This window comes from Nesoenas mayeri (assembly GCF_963082525.1).
Source record: "Nesoenas mayeri genome assembly, contig: SCAFFOLD_170, whole genome shotgun sequence".
In the NCBI taxonomy this organism is placed as follows: Eukaryota; Metazoa; Chordata; class Aves; order Columbiformes; family Columbidae; genus Nesoenas; species Nesoenas mayeri.
In genome coordinates, this window is record NW_027659990.1 from 15080 (window position 1) to 41541 (window position 26462).

Genomic DNA, 26462 nt, shown 5'->3' on the forward strand with positions numbered 1-26462 from the left:
AAAGGGGTGGGACTTATTAGGGTGGAGTCTTAGGTGGAGCTTAAGAGGGTGGGGTCTAAAGGGGTGGGGCTTAAGGGAGTAGGGTTTGATAGGGTGGAGTCTAAGGGGTGGGGTCTAAGGGGGTGGAGCTTAAGAGGGTGGGGTCTAAAGAGGTGGGACTTATTAGGGTGGAGTCTTAGGAGGTGGAGCTTAAGAGGGTGGGGTCTAAAGGGGTGGGACTTATTAGGGTGGAGTCTTAGGTGGAGCTTAAGAGGGGGGGGTCTAAAGGAGTGGAGCTTAAGGGAGTAGGGTTTGATAGGGTGGAGTCTAAGGGATGGGGTCTAAGGGGGTGGAGCTTAAGAGGGTGGGGTCTAAAGGGGTGGGACTTATTAGGGTGGAGTCTTAGGAGGTGGAGATTAAAGAGGGTGGGGTTTAAGTAGGTGGGATCTAAAGGGGTGGGGACCGAGGGGGTGGAGCTTAAGAGGGTGGTGTCTAAAGAGGTGGGACTTATTAGGGTGGAGTCTTAGGTGGAGCTTAACAGGGTGGGGTCTAAAGGGGTGGGACTTATTAGGGTGGAGTCTTAGGAGGTGGAGATTTAGAGGGTGGGGTCTAAAGGGGTGGGACTTATTAGGGTGGAGTCTTAGGTGGAGCTTAAGAGGGTGGGGTCTAAAGGGGTGGGGCTTAAGGGAGTAGGGTTTGATAGGGTGGAGTCTAAGGGGTGGGGTCTAAGGGGGTGGAGCTTAAGAGGGTGGGGTCTAAAGAGGTGGGACTTATTAGGGTGGAGTCTTAGGAGGTGGAGCTTAAGAGGGTGGGGTCTAAAGGGGTGGGACTTATTAGGGTGGAGTCTTAGGTGGAGCTTAAGAGGGGGGGGTCTAAAGGAGTGGAGCTTAAGGGAGTAGGGTTTGATAGGGTGGAGTCTAAGGGATGGGGTCTAAGGGGGTGGAGCTTAAGAGGGTGGGGTCTAAAGGGGTGGGACTTATTAGGGTGGAGTCTTAGGAGGTGGAGATTAAAGAGGGTGGGGTTTAAGTAGGTGGGATCTGAAGGAGTGGGGTCTAATGAGGTGGAGTCTAAAGGGTGGGGATGGAGGGGGTGGAGCTTAAGAGGGTGGGGTTTAAGTAGGTGGGATCTAAAGGGGTGGAGACCGAGGGGGTGGAGCTTAAGAGGGTGGTGTCTAAAGGGGTGGGACTTATTAGGGTGGAGTCTTAGGAGGTGGAGCTTAACAGGGTGGGGTCTAAAGGGGTGGGACTTATTAGGGTGGAGTCTTAGGAGGTGGAGCTTAACAGGGTGGGGTCTAAAAGGGGTGGGACTTATTAGGGTGGAGTCTTAGGAGGTGGAGCTTAAGAGGGTGGGGTCTAAAGGGGTGGGACTTATTAGGGTGGAGTCTTAGGAGGTGGAGCTTAACAGGGTGGGGTCTAAAAGGGGTGGGACTTATTAGGGTGGAATCTTAGGAGGTGGAGCTTAAGAGGGTGGGGTCTAAAGGGGTGGGACTTATTAGAGTGGAGTCTTAGGAGGTGGAGCTTAACAGGGTGGGGTCTAAAGGGGTGAGACTTAAGGGAGTAGGGTTTGATAGGGTGGAGTCTAAGGGGTGGGGTCTAAGGCGGTGGAGCTTAAGAGGGTGGGGTCTAAAGGGGTGGGGCTTAAGGGAGTAGGGTTTGATAGGGTGGAGTCTAAGGGGTGGGGTCTAAGGGGGTGGAGCTTAAGAGGGTGGGGTCTAAAGGGGTGGGGCTTAAGGGAGTGGGGTCTAAGGGGTGGGGTCTAAGGGGTGGAGCTTAACAAGGTGGGGTCTAAAGAGGTGGGACTTAAGAGGGTGGATCTTAAGAAGGTGGGGTTTAAGTAGGTGGGATCTGAAGGGGTGGGGTTTAATGAGGTGGAGTGTAAGGAGGTGGAGCTTAAGAGGGTGGGGTCTAAAGGGGTGGGGCTTAATAGGGTGGAGTCTAAGGGGTGGGGTTTAAGAGGGTGGAGTTTAAGAGGGTAGGGTTTAAGGGGGTGGGGTTTAGGATGGGGCTTAAGGGAGTGGGGTTTAGGATGGACCTTAAGGGAGTGGGGTTTAGGATGGGGCTTAAGGGAGTGGAGTTTAGGATGGGGCTTAAGGGGTGGGGTTTAGGATGGGGCTTAAGGGGGTGGAGTTTAGGATGGGGTTTAAGGGGCTGGAGTTTAGGATGGGGCTTAAGGAGTGGGGTTTAGGATGGGGCTTAAGGGGGTGGAGTTTAATGTGGGGCTTAAGGGGCTAGAGTTTAGGATGGGGTTTAAGGGGGTGGAGTTTAGTGTGGGGCTTAAGGGGGTGGACTTTAGGACAGGGTTTAAGTGGGTGGGGTTTAGAGTGGAGTCTAATAGGCAGAGCTTAACAAGCTGGAGTTGAAGGCTCAGGAGGGCAGAGTTTAGGAAGCCATGTCCCCATTGATATCCCAAATAATGTCCCCAATGTCCCCAACAATGTCCCCAGGTGGTGGTGGCCACCAACATCGCGGAGACGTCGGTGACAATCGACGGCATCGTGTACGTGCTGGACGCCGGGTTCTGCAAGCAGAAGAGCTACAGCGCGCGCACCGGCATGGAGTCGCTGGTTGTCACCCCCTGCTCACGGGTTGGTCACTTTGTCACCCTATTGTCACCTCATTGTCACCCCCACACTGTCATGGAGTTGCTCATTGTCACCCCCTGCTCACGGGTTGGTCACTTTGTCACCTCATTGTCACCCCCACACTGTCATGGAGTCGCTGGTTGTCACCCCCTGCTCACGGGTCAGTCACTTTGTCACCTCATTGTCACCTCATTGTCACCCCCACACTGTCATGGAGTTGCTCATTGTCACCCCCTGCTCACGGGTTGGTCACTTTGTCACCCCATTGTCACCTCATTGTCACCCCCGCACTGTCATGGAGTTGCTCATTGTCACCCCCTGCTCACGGGTTGGTCACTTTGTCACCCCATTGTCGCCTCATTGTCACCCCCGCACTGTCATGGAGTTGCTCATTGTCACCCCCTGCTCACGGGTTGGTCACTTTGTCACCCCATTGTCACCTCATTGTCACCCCCACACTGTCATGGAGTCGCTGGTTGTCACCCCCTGCTCACGGGTCAGTCACTTTGTCACCTCATTGTCACCTCATTGTCACCCCCACACTGTCATGGAGTTGCTCATTGTCACCCCCTGCTCACGGGTTGGTCACTTTGTCACCCCATTGTCACCTCATTGTCACCCCCGCACTGTCATGGAGTTGCTCATTGTCACCCCCTGCTCACGGGTTGGTCACTTTGTCACCCCATTGTCGCCTCATTGTCACCCCCGCACTGTCATGGAGTTGCTCATTGTCACCCCCTGCTCACGGGTTGGTCACTTTGTCACCCCATTGTCACCTCATTGTCACCCCCACACTGTCATGGAGTCGCTGGTTGTCACCCCCTGCTCACGGGTCAGTCACTTTGTCACCTCATTGTCACCTCATTGTCACCCCCACACTGTCATGGAGTTGCTCATTGTCACCCCCTGCTCACGGGTTGGTCACTTTGTCACCCCATTGTCACCTCATTGTCACCCCCACACTGTCATGGAGTCGCTGGTTGTCACCCCCTGCTCACGGGTCAGTCACTTTGTCACCTCATTGTCACCTCATTGTCACCCCCACACTGTCATGGAGTTGCTCATTGTCACCCCCTGCTCACGGGTTGGTCACTTTGTCACCCCATTGTCACCTCATTGTCACCCCCGCACTGTCATGGAGTCGCTGGTTGTCACCCCCTGCTCACGGGTTGGTCACTTTGTCACCTCATTGTCACCCCCGCACTGTCATGGGGTCGCTGGTTGTCACCCCCTGCTCACGGGTTGGTCACTTTGTCACCTCATTGTCACCTCGTTGTCACCCCCACGCTGTCATGGAGTCGCTGGTTGTCACCCCCTGTTGACAATGAGTGACACTGGACCCCAGGTGACCCTGGCTGACCCCATGTGATACTGGGTGACCCCATGTGATACTGGGGGACCCCAGGTGACCCCGGGTGACAATGGGTGACACTGGACCCCAGGTGACCCTGGCTGACCCCAGGTGACAATGGGTGACCCCAAGTGACAATGGGTGACCCCAGGTGACACTGAGTGACCCTAGGTGACCCTGGGTGACAATGGGTGACACTGGACCCCAGGTGACCCTGGCTGACCCCAGGTGACACTGGGTGACTCCAGGTGACACTGGGTGACAATGGGTGACACTGGACCCCAGGTGATACTGAGTGACCCCAGGTGACCCCGGGTGACAATGGGTGACACTGGAACCCGGGTGACCCTGAGTGACCCCAAGTGACAATGGGTGACACTGGACCCCATGTGACCCTGGCTGACCCCAGGTGACACTGAGTGACCCCAGGTGACCCCGGGTGACAATGGGTGACACTGAACCCCAGGTGACCCTGGCTGACCTCAGGTGACCGTGGCTGACCCCAGGTGACACTGAGTGACAATGGGTGACACTGAGCTCCGGGTGACCCTGGGTGACCCCAGGTGACCCCGGGTGACAATGGGTGACACTGGACCCCAGGTGACCCTGGCTGACCCCAGGTGACCCTGGCTGACCCCATGTGACACTGGGTGACAATGGGTGACACTGGACCCCAGGTAACCTCAGGTGACCCTGGCTGACCCCAGGTGACTCCGGGTGACCCCAGGTGACCCCGGGTGACAATGGGTAACCCTGGCTGACCCCAGGTGACCTCGGCTGACCCCGCCCTTGTCCCCAGGCCTCGGCCAATCAGCGCGCGGGGCGCGCGGGGCGCGTGGCCCCCGGCAAGTGTTTCCGGCTGTACACGGCCTGGGCGTTCCAGCACGAGCTGGAGGAGGCGCCGGTGCCCGAGATCCAGCGCACCGACCTGGGGGCGCTCGTGCTGCTGCTCAAGAGCCTCGGTAGGACACGGGGACATGGGGACACGGATGGGGACACCGGCCCCGGGGCGCTGGGGTGTCTTGGGGACCATCAGGGACCATTGGGGCATCTCATGGGGCATCTCAAGGGGCTTTGGGGTGTCTTGGGGACCATCAGGGGACCATGGGGACATCTCAGGAGGCATCTCAAGGGGCTGTTGGGGACCATGGGGACATCTCAAGGGGCTTTGGGGTGTCTTGGGGACCATCAGGGGACCATTGGGGCATCTCAGGAGGCATCTCAAGGGGCTTTGGGGCGTCTTGGGGACCATCAGGGGACCATTGGGGCATCTTGAGGGTCATTCGGGGACCATAGGGGACATCAGGGCACCTTGGTGACCATCAGGGGACCATGGGGACATCTCAGGGGGCATCTTGAGGGTCATTTGGCGACCATAGGGGACATCTGAGCACCTTGGGGACCATCAGGAGACCATTGGGATATCTGAGGAGGCATCTCAGGGGACATTTGGGGACCATTGGGGCATCTAATGGGGCATCTTGAGGGTCATTTGGGGACCATTGAGGCATCTTGAGGGTCATTTGGGTACCACAGGGGACATCTGGGCATCTTGGGTACCATCAGGGGACCATGGGGACATCTCAGGTGGCATCTAAAGGGGCTTTGGGACATCTCAGGAGGCATCTTGGGGGACATTTGGGGACCATAGGGGACATCTGGACATCTTGGGGACCATCAGGGGACCATGGGGACATCTCAGGGGGCATCTCAAGGGGCTTTGGGACATCTCAAGGGACATCTTGGGGGCATTCGGGGACCATAGGGGACATTGGGGCACCTTGGGAGCCATCGGTTGATGTTGGGGTATCTTGGGGGACATTGGGGACCCCCCGGGGTGACATTGGTGACGTCCCCGTCCCCAGGGATCAACGACCTGATCCACTTCGACTTCCTGGACCCGCCGCCCCACGAGACGCTGGTGCTGGCGCTGGAGCAGCTCTACGCGCTGGGGGCCCTCAACCACCTTGGGGAGCTCACCACGGTACTGGGGGCACTGGGAGCACTGGGAGCACTGGAGGGTCACTGGGAGCATCGGAGGGTCACTGGGAGCACTGGGAGTACTGGGAGGGGGCACTGGGAGCACTGGGAGGGGGCACTGGGAGCACTGGAGGGGCACTGGGAGCACTGAGAGGGGTCACTGGGAGTACTGGGAGGGGGCACTGGGAGCACTGGGGGGTCATTGGGAGCACTGGGAGGGGGCACTGGGAGGTTACTGGGAGGGACTGGAGGGTCACTGGGAGGTCACTGGGAGGGACTGGGGGGTCATTGGGAGGGACTGGGGGGTCACTGGGAGGTCACTGGGAGCACTGGGGGGGTCACCGGGAGCACTGGGAGGGGCCACTGGGGACACTGGGAGGGGTCACTGGGAGCACTGGGAGGTCACTGGGGACACTGGGAGGGGGCACTGGGAGCACTGGGAGGGGTCACTGGGAGCATTGGAGGGTCACTGGGAGTACTGGGAGGGGGCACTGGGAAGGACTGAGGGGTCACTGGGAGCACTGGGGGCTCACTGGGAGGGACTTGGGGGGTCACTGGGAGGTCACTGGGAAGGACTGGGGGGGTCACTGGGAGCACTGGGGGTTCACTGGGGACACTGGGAGGGGGCACTGGGAGCACTGGGAGTTTACTGGGAGCACTTAGGGGGTCACTGGGAGCACTGGGAGGTCACCGGGAGCACTGGGCGGGGTCACCGGGAGCACTGGGGGGGTCACCGGGAGCACTGGGGGGGTCACTGGGAGCACTGGGAGGGGTCACTGGAAGCACTGGGGGGGTCACCGGGAGCACTGGGAGGGGGCACTGGGAGCACTGGAGGGTCATTGGGAGTACTGGGTGGGGGCACTGGGAGCACTGGGAGGGGTCACTGGGAGTACTGGGAGGGGGCACTGGGAGCACTGGGGGGTCATTGGGAGCACTGGGAGGGGGCACTGGGAGGTTACTGGGAGGGACTGGAGAGTCACTGGGAGGGACTAGGGGGTCATTGGGGGGTCACTGGGAGGTCACTGGGAGCACTGGGGGGGCCACTGGGGACACTGGGAGGGGCCACTGGGGACACTGGGAGGGGTCACTGGGAGCACTGGGAGGTCACTGGGGACACTGGGAGGGGTCACTGGGAGCATTGGAGGGTCACTGGGAGTACTGGGAGGGGGCACTGGGAAGGACTAGGGGGTCACTGGGAGCTCTGGGGGCTCACTGGGAGGGACTTGGGGGGTCACTGGGAGGTCACTGGGAAGGACTTGGGGGGGTCACTGGGAGCACTGGGGGGGGTCACTGGGAGCACTGGGGGTTCACTGGGGACACTGGGAGGGGGCACTGGGAGCACTGGGGGTTCACTGGGGACACTAGGAGGGGGCACTGGGAGCACTGGGAGTTTACTGGGAGCACTTGGGGGGTCACTGGAAGCACTGGGAGGTCACCGGGAGCACTGGACGGGGTCACTGGGAGCACTGGGGGGGTCACTGGGAGCACTGGGGGGGTCACTGGGAGCACTGGGAGGGGTCACTAGGAGGGACTGGGGGGGTCACTGGGAGGTCACTGGGAAGGACTGGGGGGTCACTGGGGACACTGGGAGGAGACACTGGGAGAGGGCACTGGGAGCACTGGGAGGTCACTGGGAGGTCACTGGGAGCACTGGGAGGTCACTGGGAGGGACTGGGGGGTCACTGGGAGGTCACTGGGAGCACTGGGAGGGGACACTGGGAGGGATTAGGTGTCACTGGGAGCACTGGGTGGGGTCACTGGGAGCACTGGGAGGGACTGGGGGGTCACTGGGCGGGGGGCACTGGCAGTGTGAGTACCACTGGTGTGTTACTGGTCTGTTACTGGTGTCACTGGTGTGTCACTGGTGTGACCGGTGTCCCCATTGTCCCAGCTGGGCCGGCGCATGGCGGAGCTGCCCGTGGAGCCCATGCTGGCCAAGATGATCCTGGCGTCCGAGCAGTGAGTGTCCCCAACTGTCCCCTGATGTCCCCGAGGGTCCCCAAGTGTCCCCTGATGTCCCCAAGTGTCCCCAAGTGTTGATGAGTGGACCCCGGTGTCCCCTGGTGGCTCCAAGTGTCCCCAACTGTCCCCTCCCCCCCCATCTCTCACCCCCGATGGGGATGGTACCACCCCCTGTGGCTGGTGACAGGTGACACGGTGACAGGTGGCACGGTGACAGGTGACACTGTGACAGGTGACACGGTGACAGGTGACACTATGACAGGTAACAGGTGACACAGTGACAGGTGACATGTCCCCAGGTATGGCTGCATGGATGAGGTGCTGTCGGTGACACTGTGACAGGTGACACTGTGACACGGTGACAGGTGACACAGTGACAGGTGACAAGTGACAGGTGACACTGTGACAGGTGACATGTCCCCAGGTATGGCTGCATGGATGAGGTGCTGTTGGTGACACTGTGACAGGTGACACAGTGACAGGTAACAGGTGACACAGTGACAGGTGACATGTCCCCAGGTACGGCTGCATGGATGAGGTGCTGTTGGTGACACGGTGACAGTGTGACAGATGACAGGTGACACAGTGACAGGTGACATGTCCCCAGTACGGCTGCATTGATGTGGTGCTGTCGGTGACAGGTGACACTGACAGGTGACACTGACAAGTGACAGGTGACACTGTGACAAGTGACAGGTGATACTGATAGGTGACATTGCTCTTGTCCCCAGGTACGGCTGTACGGACAAGGTGCTGTCAGTGACAGGTGACACTGTCACAGGTGACAGGTGACACCGACAGGTGACACTGTGACATCCCCAGGTACGGCTGTACGGACAAGGTGCTGTCGGTGACAGGTGACACTGTCACAGGTGACAGGTGACACCGACAGGTGACACTGTGACATCCCCAGGTACGGCTGTACGGACAAGGTGCTGTCAGTGACAGGTGACACTGTCACAGGTGACAGGTGACACCGACAGGTGACACTGTGACATCCCCAGGTACGGCTGTACGGACAAGGTGCTGTCGGTGACACTGTGACAGGTGACACTGTGACAGGTGACAGTGACAGGTGACACTGTGACAGGTGACACTGACAGGTGACACTGTGCCATCCTCAGGTACGGCTGTACGGACGAGGTGCTGTCAGTGACAGGTGACAGGTGACACTGTGACAGGTGAGAGGTGACACTGTAACAGGTGACACTGACAGGTGACATTGCCCTTGTCCCCAGGTATGGCTGTACAGACGAGGTGCTGTCGGTGACAGGTGACACTGTGACAGGTGACACTGTGACAGGTGACACTGACAGGTGACACTGTGACAAGTGACAGGTGACACTGACAGGTGACACTGACAGGTGACATTGCCCTTGTCCCCAGGTATGGCTGTACAGACGAGGTGCTGTCGGTGACAGGTGACACTGTGACAGGTGACACTGTGACAGGTGACACTGACAGGTAACACTGTGACAAGTGACAGGTGACACTGACAGGTGACACTGACAGGTGACATTGCCCTAGTTCCCAGGTACGGCTGTACAGATGAGGTGCTGTCGGTGACAGGTGACACTGTGACAGATGACAGGTGACAGGTGACACTGACAGGTGACACTGTGACAGGTGACAGGTGACACTGTGACAGGTGACACTGACAGTTGACACTGTGACGTCCGCAAGTACGGCTGTACCAATGAGATGCTGTCAGTGACAGATGACCGTGTGACAGGTGACACTGTGACAGGTGACACTGTGACAAGTGACAATGACAGGTGACACTGTGCCGTCCTCAGGTACGGCTGTACGGACGAGGTGCTGTCGGTGACAGGTGACACTGTGACAGGTGACAGGTGACAATGACAGGTGACACTGTGCCGTCCCCAGGTACGGCTGTACGGACGAGGTGCTGTCGGTGACAGGTGACACTGTGACAGGTGACAATGACAGGTGACATTGCCTTGTCCCCAAGTACGGCTGTACGGACGAGGTGCTGTCGGTGACAGGTGACACTGTGACAGGTGACAATGACAGGTGACATTGCCTTGTCCCCAGGTACGGCTGTACGGACGAGGTGCTGTCGGTGACAGGTGACACTGTAACAGGTGACAGTGACAGGTGACACTGTAACAGGTGACACTGACAGGTGACATTGCCCTTGTCCCCAGGTACGGCTGTACGGACGAGGTGCTGCCAGTGACAGGTGACACTGTGACAGGTGACCCTGACGGGTGACAGGTGACACTGTAACAGGTGACACTGACAGGTGACATTGCCCTTGTCCCCAGGTACGGCTGTACAGATGAGGTGCTGTTGGTGACAGGTGACCATGTGACAGGGGACCCTGACGGGTGACAGGTGACACTGTGACAGGTGACACTGACAGGTGACATTGCCCTTGTCCCCAGGTACGGCTGTACAGACGAGGTGCTCTCGGTGACAGCTGACACTGACAGGTGACACTGTGACAGGTGACACTGTGACAGGTGACACTGTGACGGGTGACACTGACAGGTGACATTGCCTTGTCCCCAGGTATGGCTGTACGGACAAGGTGCTGTCGGTGACAGGTGACACTGTAACAGGTGACACTGACAGGTGACATTGCCCTTGTCCCCAGGTACGGCTGTACGGATGAGGTGCTGTCAGTGACAGGTGACACTGACAGGTGACACTGTGACAGGTGAGAGGTGACACTGTGATAGGTGACACTGACAGGTGACATTGCCCTTGTCCCCAGGTACGGCTGTACGGACGAGGTGCTGTCGGTGACAGGTGACACTGTGACAGGTGACACTGACAGGTGACACTGTGACAAGTGACAGGTGACACCGACAGGTGACACTGACAGGTGACATTGCCCTAGTTCCCAGGTACGACTGTACAGACGAGGTGCTGTCGGTGACAGGTGACACTGACAGGTGACACTGTGACAAGTGACATTTACAGGTGACACTGTGCCGTCCCCAGGTACGGCTGTACGGACAAGGTGCTGTCGGTGACAGGTGACACTGTGACAGTTGACACTGACAGTTGACACTGACAGGTGACACTGTGACAGGTGGCAAGTGACACTGTGATAGGTGCCACTGACAGGTGACACTGTGACACTGTGACAGGTGACACTGTGACAGGTGACATTGCCTTGTCCCCAGGTACGGCTGTACGGACGAGGTGCTGTCGGTGACAGGTGACACTGTGACAGGTGACACTGTGACAGGTGACAGGTGACATTGCCTTGTCCCCAGGTACGGCTGTACGGACGAGGTGCTGTCGGTGGCCGCCATGCTGTCGGTGAACAACGCCGTGTTCTACCGGCCCAAGGACAAGGTTCTGCACGCCGACAGCGCCAGGGCCGCATTCTACCGGCCCGGCGGGGACCACCTGGTGCTGCTCAACGTCTACGAGCAGGTACGGGGACATGGGGACACATGGGGACACCTGGGGACATGGGGACACCTGGGGACATGGGGATATGGGGGGACACAGGGACATGGGGGGACATGGGGACAGCACCAGGGCCGCATTCTACCGGCCCGGCGGGGACCACCTGGTGCTGCTCAACGTCTACGAGCAGGTACGGGGACATGGGGACACATGGGGACACCTGGGGACATGGGGATATGGGGGGACACAGGGACATGGGGGGACATGGGGACAGCACCAGGGCCGCATTCTACCGGCCCGGCGGCGACCACTTGGTGCTGCTCAACGTCTACGAGCAGGTACAGGGACATGGGGACACATGGGGACACCTGGGGACATGGGGACACCTGGGGACATGGGGATATGGGGGGACACAGGGACATGGAGGGACATGGGGACAGCACCAGGGCCACATTCTACTGGCCCGGTGGTGACCACCTGGTGCTGGTCAATGTCTATGAGCAGGTATGGGGACATGGGGACACATGGGGACATGGGGGGACATGGGGACATGGGGATATGGGGGGACATGAGGATATGGAGGGACATGGAGACAGCACCAGGGCCACCTTCTACTGGCCCGGTGGCCACCACCTGGTGCTGGTCAATGTCTATGAGCAGGTACGGGGACATGGGGACACATGGGGACACCTGGGGACATGGGGGGACATGGGGATATAGGGACATGGGGACAGCACCAGGGCCACCTTCTACTGGCCCGGTGGTGACCACCTGGTGCTGGTCAATGTCTGTGGGCAGGTATGGGGACACCTGGGGACATGGGGACACCTGGGGACATGGGGATATGGGGGGACACAGGGACATGGGGGGACATGGGGACACAGGGCAGGTGTCTGGAAGCAGGTACTAACTATGTCCTTGTCCCCCCCCGTGTCCCTCATGTCTCCTGTCCCTGTGTCTGTCCCCATTGTCCCCCTTACCCCGATTGTCCTCATTGTCCCCATGGTCCCCATTGTCTCATTGTCCCCCTTACCCCCATTGTCCCCCTGTCCCCCATTGTCCCCCTTATCCCCCATTGTCCCATTGTCTCATTGTCCCCCGTACCCCCATTGTCCCCCTTACCCCCCATTGTCCCCATTGTCTCATTGTCTCCCTTATCCCCCATTGTCCTCCTGTCCCCCATTGTCCCCCTTATCCCCCATTGTCCCCCATTGTCTTGTTGTCTCCCTTATCCCCCGTTGTCCCCCTGTCCCTCTTACCCCCATTGTCCTTATTGTCCCCATTGTCCCCCTGTCCCCCTTACCCCCATTGTCCCCATTGTCTCGTTGTCCCCCTTACCCACATTGTCCCCCTGTCCCCCATTGTCCCATTGTCTCATTGTCCCCCGTACCCCCATTGTCCCCCTTACCCCCCATTGTCCCCATTGTCTCATTGTCTCCCTTATCCCCCATTGTCCTCCTGTCCCCCATTGTCCCCCTTATCCCCCATTGTCCCCCATTGTCTTGTTGTCTCCCTTATCCCCCGTTGTCCCCCTGTCCCTCTTACCCCCATTGTCCTTATTGTCCCCATTGTCCCCCTGTCCCCCTTACCCCCATTGTCCCCATTGTCTCGTTGTCCCCCTTACCCCCATTGTCCCCCTGTCCCCCATTGTCCCCCTTATCCCCCATTGTCCCCCTGTCCCTCTTACCCCCCATTGTCCTCATTGTCCCCATTGTCCCATTGTCCCCCTCACCCCCATTGTCCCCCTGTCCTCCATTGTACCCCTTATCCCCCATTGTCCCATTGTCTTCTTGTCTCCCTTATCCCCCATTGTCCCCATTGTCCCCCTTATCCCCCATTGTCCCCCTGTCCCCCTTACCCCCATTGTCCTCATTGTCCCCATTGTCCTCATTGTCCCCATTGTCTCATTGTCCCCCTTACCCCCCATTGTCCCCCTGTCCCCCTTACCCCCCATTGTCCCCCTGTCCCCCTTACCCCCCATTGTCCTCATTGTCCCCAATGTCCTCATTGTCCCCATTGTCTCGTTGTCCTCCTTACCCCCATTGTCCCCATTGTCTCGTTGTCCCCCTTACCCCCATTGTCCCCCTGTCCCCCATTGTCCCCCTGTCCCCCTTAACCCCCATTGTCCCCCTTACCCCCCATTGTCCCCATTGTCCTCATTGTCCCCTTTGCCTCGTTGTCCTCATTACCCCCATTGTCTCATTGTCCCCCTGTCCCCCATTGTCCCCCTGTTCCCCTTAACCCCCATTGTCCCCCTTATCCCCCATTGTCCCCCTGTCCCTCTTACCCCCCATTGTCCTCATTGTCCCCCCTATCCCCCTTACCCCCATTGTCCCCCTGTCTCCCTTACCCCCATTGTCCCCCTTACCCCCATTGTCCCCGCTGTCCCCATTGTCCCCCTGCCCCCCTTACCCCCATGGTCCCCCTTACCCCCCTTACCCCCATTGTCCCCACTGTCCCCCTGTCCCCCCTGTCCCCCGTCCCCGTGCCGCAGTGGGTGCAGAGCGGGCACTCGGTGCAGTGGTGCTACGAGCACTTTGTGCAGGCGCGGTCGCTGCGCCGGGCGCGCGACGTGCGGGACCAGCTGGAGGGGCTGCGGGAGCGCGTGGAGCTGCCCCCGTCATCCTGCAACGGCGACTCGGTGCTGGTCCGCAAGGTGACCCCCCAATGCACCCCAAAACACACCCCAAAACTCCCCTGGGATCATCAACCCATCACCCCAACCCATCACCCCAACCCATCACCCAAACCCATCATGGAGCTGCCACCGTCACCCTGCAATGGGGACTCGGTGCTGGTCCCAAAGATGACCCCAACGCACCCCAACGCACCCTGAAACTCACCCCAAAACTCACCCCAAAACTCACCCGGGATCATCAACCCATCACCCCAAACCCATCACCCCAACCCATCACCCCAACCCCATCACCCCAAACCCATCACCCCAAACCCATCACCCCAACCCATCACCCCAACCCGTCACCCCAAACTCATCACCCCAACCCATCACCCAAACCCATCACCCCAAACCCATCATGGAGCTGCCACCGTCACCCTGCAATGGGGACTCGGTGCTGGTCCACAAGGTGACCCCCCAATGCACCCCAAAACACACCCCAAAACTCCCCTGGGATCATCAACCCATCACCCCAACCCCATCACCCCAACCCCATCACCCCAACCCCATCACCCCAAACCATCACCCCAACCCCATCACCCCAACCCCATCACCCCAAACCCATCACCCCAAACCATCACCCAAACCCATCACCCAAACCCATCATGGAGCTGCCACCGTCACCCTGCAATGGGGACTCGGTGCTGGTCCACAAGGTGACCCCCCCAATGCACCCCAAAACACACCCCAAAACTCCCCTGGGATCATCACCCCATCACCCCAACCCCATCACCCCAACCCCATCACCCCAACCCCATCACCCTAAACCCATCACCCCAAACCATCACCCCAACCCCATCACCCCAACCCCATCACCCCAAACCCATCACCCCAACCCATCACCCAAACCCATCACCCAAACCCATCATGGAGCTGCCACCGTCACCCTGCAATGGGGACTCGGTGCTGGTCCGCAAGGTGACCCCCCCAATGCACCCCAAAACACACCCCAAAACTCCCCTGGGATCATCAACCCATCACCCCAACCCATCACCCCAACCCATCACCCCAACCCATCATGGAGCTGCCCCCGTCATCCTGCAATGGGGACTCGGTGCTGGTCCCAAAGGTGACCCAAACACCCCCCAATGCACCCCAGCGCACCCCGAAACTCACCCCAAAACTCACCTCAAAACTCCCCTGGGATCATCAACCCATCACCCCAAACCCATCACCCAAACCCCAAACCCATCACCCCAAACCCATCACCCCAAACCCATCACCCCAACCCATCACCCAAACCCATCACCCCAAACCTCAAACCCATCACCCCAACCCATCACCCCAAACCTCAAACCCATCACCCCAACCCATCACCCAAAACCCAAACCCATCACCCCAACCCATCATGGAGCTGCCCCCGTCACCCTGCAATGGGGACTCGGTGCTGGTCCCAAAGGTGACCCCAAAACCCCCCCAATTCACCCCAAAACAGACCCTGAACCCCTCCATTATCCCTATTTTCCCCATCACCCCCATTTCCCCCCCATTTCCCCCATTCTCACCCCATTTCCCCCCAGGCCATCACGGCCGGGTTCTTCTACCACACGGCGCGGCTGACACTGGGACCCCCATTTCCCCCCATTATCCCCCATTTCCCCCCCATTTCCCCCCCATTTCCCCCCCATTTCCCCCCATTTCTCCCCCATTTCCCCCCCATTTCCCCCCCATTTCCCCCATTTCCCCCCCCATTTCCCCCATTCTCACCCCATTTCCCCCCAGGCCATCACGGCCGGGTTCTTCTACCACACGGCGCGGCTGACACTGGGACCCCCATTTCCCCCCATTATCCGCCATTTCCTCCCCATTTCCCCCCCATTTCCCCCCATTTCCCCCCCATTTCCCCCCTTCTCACCCCATTTCCCCCCAGGCCATCACGGCCGGGTTCTTCTACCACACGGCGCGGCTGACACTGGGACCCCCATTTCCCCCCATTATCCCCCATTTCCTCCCCATTTCCCCCCCATTTCCCCCCATTTCCCCCATTCTCACCCCATTTCCCCCCAGGCCATCACGGCCGGGTTCTTCTACCACACGGCGCGGCTGACACTGGGACCCTCATTTCCCCCCATTTCCCCCCCATTTCCCCCCCATTTCCCCCCCATTTCCCCCCATTTCCCCCCCATTTCCCCCCCATTTCCCCCCTTCTCACCCCATTTCCCCCCAGGCCATCACGGCCGGGTTCTTCTACCACACAGCGCGGCTGACACTGGGACCCCCATTTCCCCCCATTATCCCCCATTTCCTCCCCATTTCCCCCCCATTTCCCCCCATTTCCCCCCCATTTCCCCCCTTCTCACCCCATTTCCCCCCAGGCCATCACGGCCGGGTTCTTCTACCACACGGCGCGGCTGACGCGCGGCGGGTACCGCACGGTGAAGCACCAACAGCCGGTGTTCATCCACCCCAACAGCTGCCTGTTCAACGAACAGCCGCGCTGGCTGCTCTACCACGAGCTGGTCTTCACCACCAAGGAGTTCATGAGGCAGGTGGGACATGGGGACATCGTGGGGACATGGGGACATCATGGGGATATGGGAACATGGGGACATGGATGTGGTCATGGGGACATGGGGACAGGGACATGGGGACAGTGACGTTCTCCACCACGAGCTGGTCTTCACCACCAAGGAGTTCATGAGGCAGGTGGGACATGGGGACATCGTGGGGACATGGGGACATCATGGGGATATGGGGACATGGGGACAGGGACATGAACATGGGGACAGGGACATGGGGACAGTGACGTTCTCCACCACGAGCTGGTCTTCACCACCAAGGAGTGAATGAGGCAGGTGGGACATCATGGGGACATCGTGGGGACATGGGGACACCATGGGGACATGGGGACATGGACATGGGGACAGAGACATGGGGACATGGTGGGGACATGGGGACATCATGGGGACAGTGACATGGACATGGGGACATGGACATAGGGACATGGACATGGGGACAGGGACATGGGGACATCATGGGGACATGGGGACAGTGACATGGACGTAGGGACAGGGACGTGGACATGGGGACAGGGACATGGGGACATTGTGGGGACATGGGGACATGATGGGGACATGGGGACATCATGGGGACAGTGACATGGACATGGGGACATGGGGACATAGGGACATGGACATGGGGACATGGACATGGGGACATGATGGGGACATGGGGACAGTGACATGGACATAGGGACATGGACATGGGGACGTGGACATGGGGACATCATGGGGACATGGACATGTGGACATGGATGTGGTCATGGGGACATAAGGACATGGGGACAGGGACACGGACATGGGGACAGTGACATGGACATAGGGACATGGACATAGAGACACGGACATGGGGACAGGGACATGGGGACATCATGGGGACATGGGGACAGTGACATGGACATGGGGACAGGGACGTGGACATAGGGACGTGGACATGGGGACATGGACATGGACACAGGGACATGGACACAGGGACATGGACATGGGGACAGGGACATGGGGACAGTGACGTTCTCCACCATGAGCTGGTCTTCACCACCAAGGAGTGAATGAGGCAGGTGGGACATGGGGACATCGTGGGGATATGGGGACATAGGGACAGTGACATGGACATGAGGACAGGGACATGGGGACATGGACATGGGGACATGGACATGGGGACATGGGGACATCATGGGGATATGGGGACAGGGACATGGACATGGGGACAGGGACATGGGAACATGATGGGGACATGGGGACATCACGGGGATATGGGGACAGGGACGTGGACATGGGGACATGGGGACAGGGACATGGGAACATGATGGGGACATGGGGACATCATGGGGACAGGGACATGGGGACATGGTGGGGACATGGGGACATCATGGGGACAGTGACATGGACATGGGGACAGGGACATGGGGACATCATGGGAACATGGGGACATCACGGGGACTTGGGGACAGTGACATGGACATGGGGACATGGACATGGGGACATCATGGGGACATCATGGGGACATGGACATGGATGTGATCATGGGGACATAAGGACATGGGGACAGGGACATGGACATGGGGACATTGTGGCGACATGGAGACATCCTGGGGACCCCATTGTGGGCACTATGGGGACAATGCCACCGAGATGTCACCACGGGCACCCATGTCACAGGACACCACCACGTCCCCATGTCCCCCTCTATGTGACACGTCCCCATTGTCCCCATCATGTGACGTGTCCCCGTTGTCCCCATTGTCCCCAGGTCATCGAGATCGAGAGCTCGTGGCTGCTGGAGGTGGCTCCTCATTATTATCAGGCCAAGGAGCTGGAGGACGCGAGTGGCCGCAAGATGCCCAAGAAGGTCGGGAAGAGCCGCGACGAGCTGGGTTGAGACACTTGGGGACACTTGGGGACACCTGGGGACACCTGGGGACACTTGGGGCCACCTGGGGACACCCCTCAATACATCCCATTGGGTGTCCGCGCGCGCGTCCCTTTGTCACCGTCACGTCGGCCGCGCGTCGTCGTGTTTTATTCTGTACATTAAGTTAAGGGGGGAGGTGACAACGGGGACACTTTGGGGACGCCGGTGTCGCCCCCCGCGAGCTCGAGTCCCAGCGCCACCGTCAGCGCGGCCACCAGCAGCTTCTTGTCCTCGGGGACGTCGCGGGGGGTCGGCATCATCTGGGGGGACATGGGGGTGACAAGGGGGTGCTTGGGGTGTCACCCCCCTCGCGGTGTCACCGGTGTCACCGTTGTCACCCCCCCTGCTCACCTTGTCCACGCGGTGGCAGCGGATCAGCCCCTGCGAGTTGAGGAAGAAGGTGGAGAAGGCGTCGTAGGACCTGGGGACATGGGGACATGGGGATGGCACCTGGTGACAAGGACGGGGACATGGGGACAGGGACATGGGGATGGCACCTGGTGATGGGACATGGGGGACAGGGACATGGGGACATGGGGGACAAGGACATGGGGACATGGGGATGGCAGCTGGTGATGGGACATGGGACATGGGGGACAGGGACGTGGGGACATGGGGATGGCACCTGGTGACAAGGACAGGGACATGGGGACATGGGGACAGGGACATGGGGATGGCAGCTGGTGATGGGACATGGGACATGGGGGACAGGGACATGGGGACATGGGGATGGCACCTGGTGACGGGACATGGGGACGTGGGGACATGGGGATAGCACCTGGTGACAAGGACAGGGACATGGGGACAGGGACATGGGGACATGGGGATGGCACCTGGTGATGGGACATGGGGACATGGGGGACAGGGACATGGGGACATGGGGATGGCACCTGGTGACAAGGACAGGGACATGGGGACATGGGGATGGCAGCTGGTGATGGGACATGGGACATGGGGGACAGGGACATGGGGACACAGGGATGGCACCTGGTGACGGGGACACAGGGACATGGGGAATGGGGTGACAGGGACATGGGGACAGAGGGGACACGGGGTTGTGGTGACACAGGGGACATGGGGAGCAGGAGGACAGAGGTGCAGGGGAAATGGGGGTGACAGGGGAGGTGACACAGTGACACGGTGACACAGTGACAGGGGAGGTGACACAGTGAAAGGAGGGGTGACACAGTGACACAGGCGACACAGGTGACAGGGGATGTGACACAGGTGACAGGGGAGGTGACACAGTGACAGGGGAGGTGACACAGTGACATGGTGACACAGTGACAGGAGAGGTGACACAGTGAAAGGAGGGGTGACACAGTGACACAGGCGACACAGGTGACAGGGGATGTGACACAGGTGACAGGGGAGGTGACACAGTGACAGGGGGGGTGACACAGTGACACAGTGACAGGTGACGGGGAGGTGACACAGTGACACGGTGACACAGTGACACAGGTGACAGGGGGATGTGACATAGGTGACAGGGGATGTGACACGGTGACACAGTGACAGGGGATGTGATACAGGTGACAGGGGGATGTGACACAGGTGACAGGAGAGGTGACACAGGTGACAGGGGAGGTGACACAGATGACGGGGAAGTGACACAGTGACGGGATGTGACACAGTGACAGGGTGACAGGGTGACACTGACCGCAGCAGCTGCCCCTTGTGGCGGCGGTAGAAGCGCAGCAGGCACAGGTGCAGGGGCAATGGGGGTGACACAGGGGAGGTGACACAGTGACACAGGTGACAGAGGAGGTGACACAGTGACAGGAGGGGTGACACAGTGACAGGGGGATGTGACACGGTGACGGGGAGGTGACACAGTGACATGGTGACACAGTGACAGGGGGATGTGACACAGTGACAGGGGGAGGTGACATAGGTGACAGGGAGAGGTGACACAGTGACACGGTGACACAGTGAAAGGGGGTTGTGACACGGTGACACGGTGACACAGTGACGGGGGAGGTGACACAGTGACATGGTGACACAGGTGACAGGGGAGGTGACACAGGTGACAGGGGGAGGTGACACAGTGACAGGGGAGGTGACACAGTGACATGGTGACACAGTGACGGGGGAGGTGACACAGTGACAGAGGAGGTGACACAGTGACACGGTGACACAGTGACAGGGGAGGTGACACAGTGATACGGTGACACAGTGACACAGGTGACAGGGGAGGTGACACAGGTGACAGGGGATGTGACACAGTGACACGGTGATACAGTGACAGGGGAGGTGACACAGGTGACAGGGGATGTGACACAGGTGACAAGGGGATGTGACACAGGTGACAGGGGAGGTGACACAGTGACATGGTGACACAGGTGACACAGTGACAGGGGAGGTGACACAGTGATAGGAGGGGTGACACACTGACACAGGTGACAGGGGAGGTGACACAGTGATACGGTGACACAGTGACACAGGTGACAGGAGGGGTGACACAGTGACAGGGGAGGTGACACAGTGATACGGTCACACAGTGACATGGTGACACAGTGACATGGTGACACGGTGACACAGTGACAGGGGAGGTTACACAGGTGACAGAGGAGGTGACACAGTGATACGGTGACACAGTGACACAGGTGACAGGGGGATGTGACACAGGTGACAGGGGAGGTGACACGGTGACACGGTGACACAGTGACAGGGGATGTGATACAGGTGACAGGGGGAGGTGACACAGTGACAGGGAGGTGACACAGAGACACGGTGACACAGTGACAGGAGAGGTGACACAGTGACAGGGTGACACGGTGACACTGACCGCAGCAGCTGCCCCTTGTCGCGGCGGTAGAAGCGCAGCAGGCACAGGTGCAGGGGCAATGGAGGTGACACAGGGGAGGTGACACACACAGTGACAGGGTGACACAGTGACAGGGTGACACGGTGACACTGACCGCAGCAGCTGCCCCTTGTGGCGGTGGTAGAAGCGCAGCAGGCACAGGTGCAGGGGCAATGGAGGTGACACAGGGGAGGTGACACACACAGTGACAGGGTGACACAGTGACAGGGTGACAGGGTGACACTGACCGCAGCAGCTGCCCCTTGTCGCGGCGGTAGAAGCGCAGCAGGCACAGGTGCAGGGGCAGCCCCGTCAGGCGCCAGCGGGCGCGCAGGCTCCAATCCTCGCGGTGCCGCGTCAGCGCCAGCACCTCCAGCCGCACGCTGGCGAAGTAGCTCCAGGTGACCGCCCGGCACAGCGCCACGGCCACCGCGTACATGGGACGGCCCCTGGGGACACGGGGACAATGTCACGTCACCCCCTGGTTCAGTGTCACTGCCACCATTTACATGGGGTGGCCCCTGGGGACATGGGGACAATGTCACACCACCTCCTGGCTCAGGGTGACAGCCACCAGTACATGGGATGGCCCCTGGGGACACGGGGACACGGGGACATGGGGACAGTGCCACACCACCCCTTGGTTAAGTGTCACCGCCACCATTTACATGGGATGGCCCCTGGGGACATGGGGACACAGGACAGTGTCACAACACCCCCTGGATCAGTATAACAGCCACAACATCCATTGGATGGACCCTGAGGACATGGGGACAATGTCACACCACCCCCTGGTTAAGTGTCACTGCCACCATGTACATGGGATGGCCCCTGGGGACATGGGGACAGTGTCACAACCCCCCCCCCCCCCAGTGTCACTGTCACCTCTGGGTGTTACTGTCACCCCCCCGGTGTCATTGTCACCCATCCCCCCCGGTGTCACTGTCACTCCTGGTGTCACTGCCACGCCCCCCCCCCCCACCGTGTCACTGTCACTGTCCCCCCCCCAGTGTCACTGCCACCCCCCCGTGTCACTGTCCCACCTGGTGTCTCTGTCACCCTTCCCCCCCGGTGTCACTGCTACCTCCCCCGGTGTCAATGTCACCCCCCTGGTGTCACTGTCACCCATCTCCCCCGGTGTCACTGTCCCCCTCCCAGTGTCACTGTCACCCATCCCCCCTGGTGTCACTGTCCCCCCTGGTGCCACTGTCACCCGTCCCCCCCAGTGTCACTGCCACCCCTCCAGTGTCACTGCCACCCCTCTGGTGTCACTGTCCCCTCTGGTGTCACTGCCACCCCCCCGGTGTCACTGCCACCCCTTGGTGTCACTGTCACCCATCCCCGCTGGTGTCACTGCCACCTCACCGTGTCACTGTCACCCATCCTCCCCCGGTGTCACTGTCACCTATTCCCCCCGCTTTCACTGTCCCCCCTGGTGTCACTGTCACCCATCTCCCCCGGTGTCACCGCCACCCCACCGTGTCCCTGTTCCCTCTGGTGTCCCTGTCACCCGTCCCCCCGGTGTCACTGCCACCCCAGTGTCACTGTCACCCATCCCTGCTGGTGTCACTGCCACCTCCCCGTGTCACTGTCCCTGTCCCCCCTGGTGTCACTGTCCCCCCCTGGTGTCACTGTTACCCCCCCGTGTCACTGTCACCCGTCCCCCTTGGTGTCACTGCCACCCCCCGGTGTCACTGTCCCTGTCCCCCTCCAGTGTCCCTGTCCCCCCCAGTGTCCCTGTCATCCGTCCGCCCCAGTGTCACTGTCACACCTCGGTGTCACTGTCACCCATCGCCCCCGGTGTCCCTGTCCCCCCCAGTGTGACTGTCACCCATCTCCCCCAGTGTCACTGTCCCCCCCAGTGTCAATGTCACCCTATCCTCCCCGGTTTCACTGCCACCCCCCTGGTGTCACTGTCCCTGTCCCCCCTGGTGTCCCTGTCACCCATCCCCCCTGGTGTCCCTGTCCCCCCCCGTGTCACTGTCACCCCCCCATGTCCCTATTCCCCCTGGTGTCCCTGTCACCCGTCCCACCCCATCCCCCTGGTGTCACTGTTCCCCCCCCAGTGTCACTATCACTGTCACCCCCGGTGTCCCTGTGTCCCCCCCGGTGCCCCTGTCCCCCCGGTGTCCCTGTCACCCCCCCGGTGTCCCTGTCCCCCTGGTGTCCCTGTCCCCCCCGGTGTCCCCCGGTGTCACTGTCACCCCGGTGTCCCTGTCACCCCCCGGTGTCACTGTCCCTGTCCCCCCCGGTGTCCCCGTGCGCTGACCGCGTGTGCAGCCGCAGGACGGGGTTGATGAACTCCACGTCGGGGGAGTACAGCCCGTAATCCGGGATCTTCAGCAAGAAATTGGGGAGCTGGGGGGGGGACGGACACACACATGGGGGGGGTGGGGTCAGGAGTGGCCCCTCCCCCCATTGTCACCCCCCCAACATTGTCACCCCCCTCCCCCACGTTGTCACCCCCTCTGCATTTGTCACCGTTTCTACATCTTGGTCCCATCTTACCCCCTTTGTCCCCCCATATTGTGTCCCCCCATATTGTGTCCCCCCCATCTTACCCCCCTTGTCCCCCATATGTGACCCCCCCATATTGTCCCCCCCCATCTTACCCCCCTTGTCCCCCATATGTGACCCCCCCATATTGTCCCCCCCCCCATCTTACCCCCCCTTGTTCCCCCATATGTGACCCCCCCATATTGTCTCCCCCCCATATTGTGTCCTCCCATCTTCCCCCCCTTATGTGACCCCCCCATATTGTGTCCCCCCATATGTGACCCCCCTATATTGTGCCCCCCATCTTACCCCCTTGTCCCCCCATATGTGACCCCCCCATATTGTGTCCCCCTATATTGTGTCCCCCTCATCTTACCCCATTGTCCCCCCATATGTGACCCCCCCATATTGTGTCCCCCCCATATTGTGTCCCATCTTCCCCCCCTTGTCCCCCCATATGTGACCCCCCCATAATGTGTCCCCCCCCATATTGTGTCCCCCCATCTTACCCCCCTATCCCCCCATATGTGACCCCCCATATTGTGTCCTCCCCATATTGTGTCCCCCCTCATCTTAACCCCTTGTCCCCCATATTGTGACCCCCCCATACTGTGCCCCCCCCATCTTAACCCCCTTGTCCCCCCATATTGTGACCCCCCCCATATTGTGCCCCCCCATATTGTGCCCCCCTCATATTGTGTCCCCCCCCCATCTTACTCCCCTTGTCCCTCCATATGTGTCCCCCCCATATGTGACCCCCCCATATTGTGCCCCCCGCCTTGTCTCCCCATATGTGCCCCCCCCCCCCCATCACCTCATGCTGCAGCTTCTGGTGCATGGCAGCCAAATGCTCATCCATGGTCGGGGGGGGCCGGGGGGGCCCGGGGGCGTGGCCAGCAGGGGGGCGTGGCCTCGCAGGAGCAGGAGGAGGGCGGGGGGGGCCGGGGGAGGGGGGGGGGCCGATGTCACACACCGCGATGTCATCCTCGCGGTGACCGTCCACCGTGGTGATGTCACCCCCCAGCCCCTCGGGGGGGGGCACGTCCTGGGGGGGGACACACACACATCCATGGCTCCGCCCACTGAGGTCTAGGCCACGCCCCCCAGGCAGAAGTGCCCCCCCTAGACCCCTCTGCCTATCAGCGATGGGTATTTGCATAACCACGCCCCCTCCCTGCATCGCCTGCCCCCCATCGCTGCAATGACGAGGGTTCATTTGCATAACCACGCCCCCTCCCCGGGTGGCCCCCCTCCCCTCGCTGCAATGCAGAGGGTTCATTTGCATAACCACGCCCCCTATCCCGCCCACCCACCTCTCCCCGCTACAACTCCGCGGCTTCATTTGCATAGGCACGCCCCTTCCACACTCACTCTCTGCCATTCCGTGTGTTTATTTGCATAACCACGCCCCCTCTCCCGGCCACCAGCCTCTCCCCACTGCAGTCCCGCGGGTCCATTTGCATAGCCACGCCCCCTCCTCGCCCACTCTTTGCCACTCCACGGGTTCATTTGCATAACCCCGCCTCTTCCCAGCCCGCTCTCTGCCGCTCCGCAGCTTCATTTGCATAGCCACGCCTCCCCTCCCGCCCACCTCTCCCGCTACAACTCCGCGGGTCTATGGGTTCATTTGCATAACCACGCCCCCCTCTCCCGGCCACCCGCCTCCCCTGCTGCAGTACTGCTGGTTCATTTGCATAGCCACGCCCCTTCCTCGCCCTGCTCTCTGCAACTCCGCGGGTTCATTTGCATAACCCCGCCTCTTCCCAGACGGCTCACTGCTGCTCCGTGGGTTCATTTGCATAGCCACGCCCCTTCCCAGCCCGCTCTCTGCCACTCCGGTGGGTTCATTTGCATAACCACGCCCCCTCTCCCGGCACCCGCCTCCCCCCGCTGCAGTACTGCTGGTTCATTTGCATAGCCACGCCCCTTCCCCGCCTGCTCTCTGCAACTCCGCGGTTCATTTGCATAACCACGCCCCTTCCCAGCCTGCTCTCTGCAACTCTGCAGATTCATTTGCATAACCACGCCTCTTCCCAGACCACCCTCAGCTACTCCGCGGGTTCATTTGCATAACCACGCCCCCTCGCCAGGCCGCCCACCTCTCCCCGCTACAACTCTGTGGGTCTATGGGTTCATTTGCATAACCACGCCCCCTCTCCCAGCCACCGCTGCAGTACTGCTGGATCATTTGCATAGCCACGCCCCCTTCCCCGTCCACTCTCTGCCGCTCCGCAGCTTCATTTGCATAGCCACGCCTCCCCTCCCGCCCGCCTCTCCCCGCTACACCTCCTGGGTTCTTTTGCATAACCCCGCCCCTCACACCGCCTCCCCGCCTTTCCCCCCGCGTCACGCCCCATACCCCCCCAACCCCGCCCCCTCCCTGAGGCCCCTCCCCCTCATTTGCATCCCCCTCGCTCGGCCCCGCCCTCTCCCGGCTCCCCTCACCTGCGGCCTCGCTCGGTAGCGGCGGCGCGGCGGCTCCGCGGCGGGTTCCGCGGCCCCGGGGGCGCTCCATGCGCGGAGCGGGGGGGCGGCGGGGCGGAGGCGGGCGGGGGGACGGAGGCGGGCGGCGGCGGCGGCGGCGGCGGCGGCCCGGCCGTGCGGTACATGGCGGAGCCGCCCCCGCTTCCCCTCACGCCGGCGCTTTCACTGCGCCTGCGCGGAGACGGCGGGGCGGGGCCAGCAAGCGGGGAAGGTGACCGGCGGGCCGCGCATGCGCGGTGGGCGGAGCGACGCGCTTGCGCTGGGCGGGAAAAAGGGGATGCGCAGGGTTATGCGCATGCGCGGATGTTTTTCGCGCCAAGCCTCTACGCCCGTTCATTCATTCATTCAT

The 26462-nt window shown here is 60.6% G+C and overlaps 2 protein-coding genes across 2 annotated transcripts in view; one reads left to right on the top strand and one right to left on the bottom strand.

Annotated features, from left to right (window-relative positions):
- The window catches only part of DHX16 (DEAH-box helicase 16), a gene marked incomplete at its 3' end in the record, with an annotated part of 28992 nt that extends 10698 nt beyond the window's left edge, over window positions 1–18294 (top strand). The window contains 8 exon segments of the mRNA XM_080364553.1: window positions 2423–2563; window positions 4711–4873; window positions 5777–5895; window positions 7783–7850; window positions 11102–11264; window positions 13735–13896; window positions 16233–16406; window positions 18166–18294. Of these exon segments, the coding sequence (XP_080220679.1) occupies window positions 2423–2563; window positions 4711–4873; window positions 5777–5895; window positions 7783–7850; window positions 11102–11264; window positions 13735–13896; window positions 16233–16406; window positions 18166–18294 (1119 nt within the window).
- A 124-nt stretch (window positions 18295–18418) lies between these two features.
- On the bottom strand, window positions 18419–26410 carry LOC308052475 (uncharacterized protein C6orf136 homolog; the record flags this gene model as incomplete). The annotated part of the gene is made up of 7 exons (XM_080364551.1): window positions 18419–18587; window positions 18679–18748; window positions 21382–21582; window positions 23403–23491; window positions 24444–24674; window positions 26075–26272; window positions 26330–26410. The coding sequence occupies 7 exons, from the start codon at window positions 26408–26410 to the stop codon at window positions 18447–18449; spliced, it is 1011 nt and encodes a 336-aa protein (XP_080220677.1). The 3' UTR covers window positions 18419–18446.
- Window positions 26411–26462: the final 52 nt, after the last annotated feature.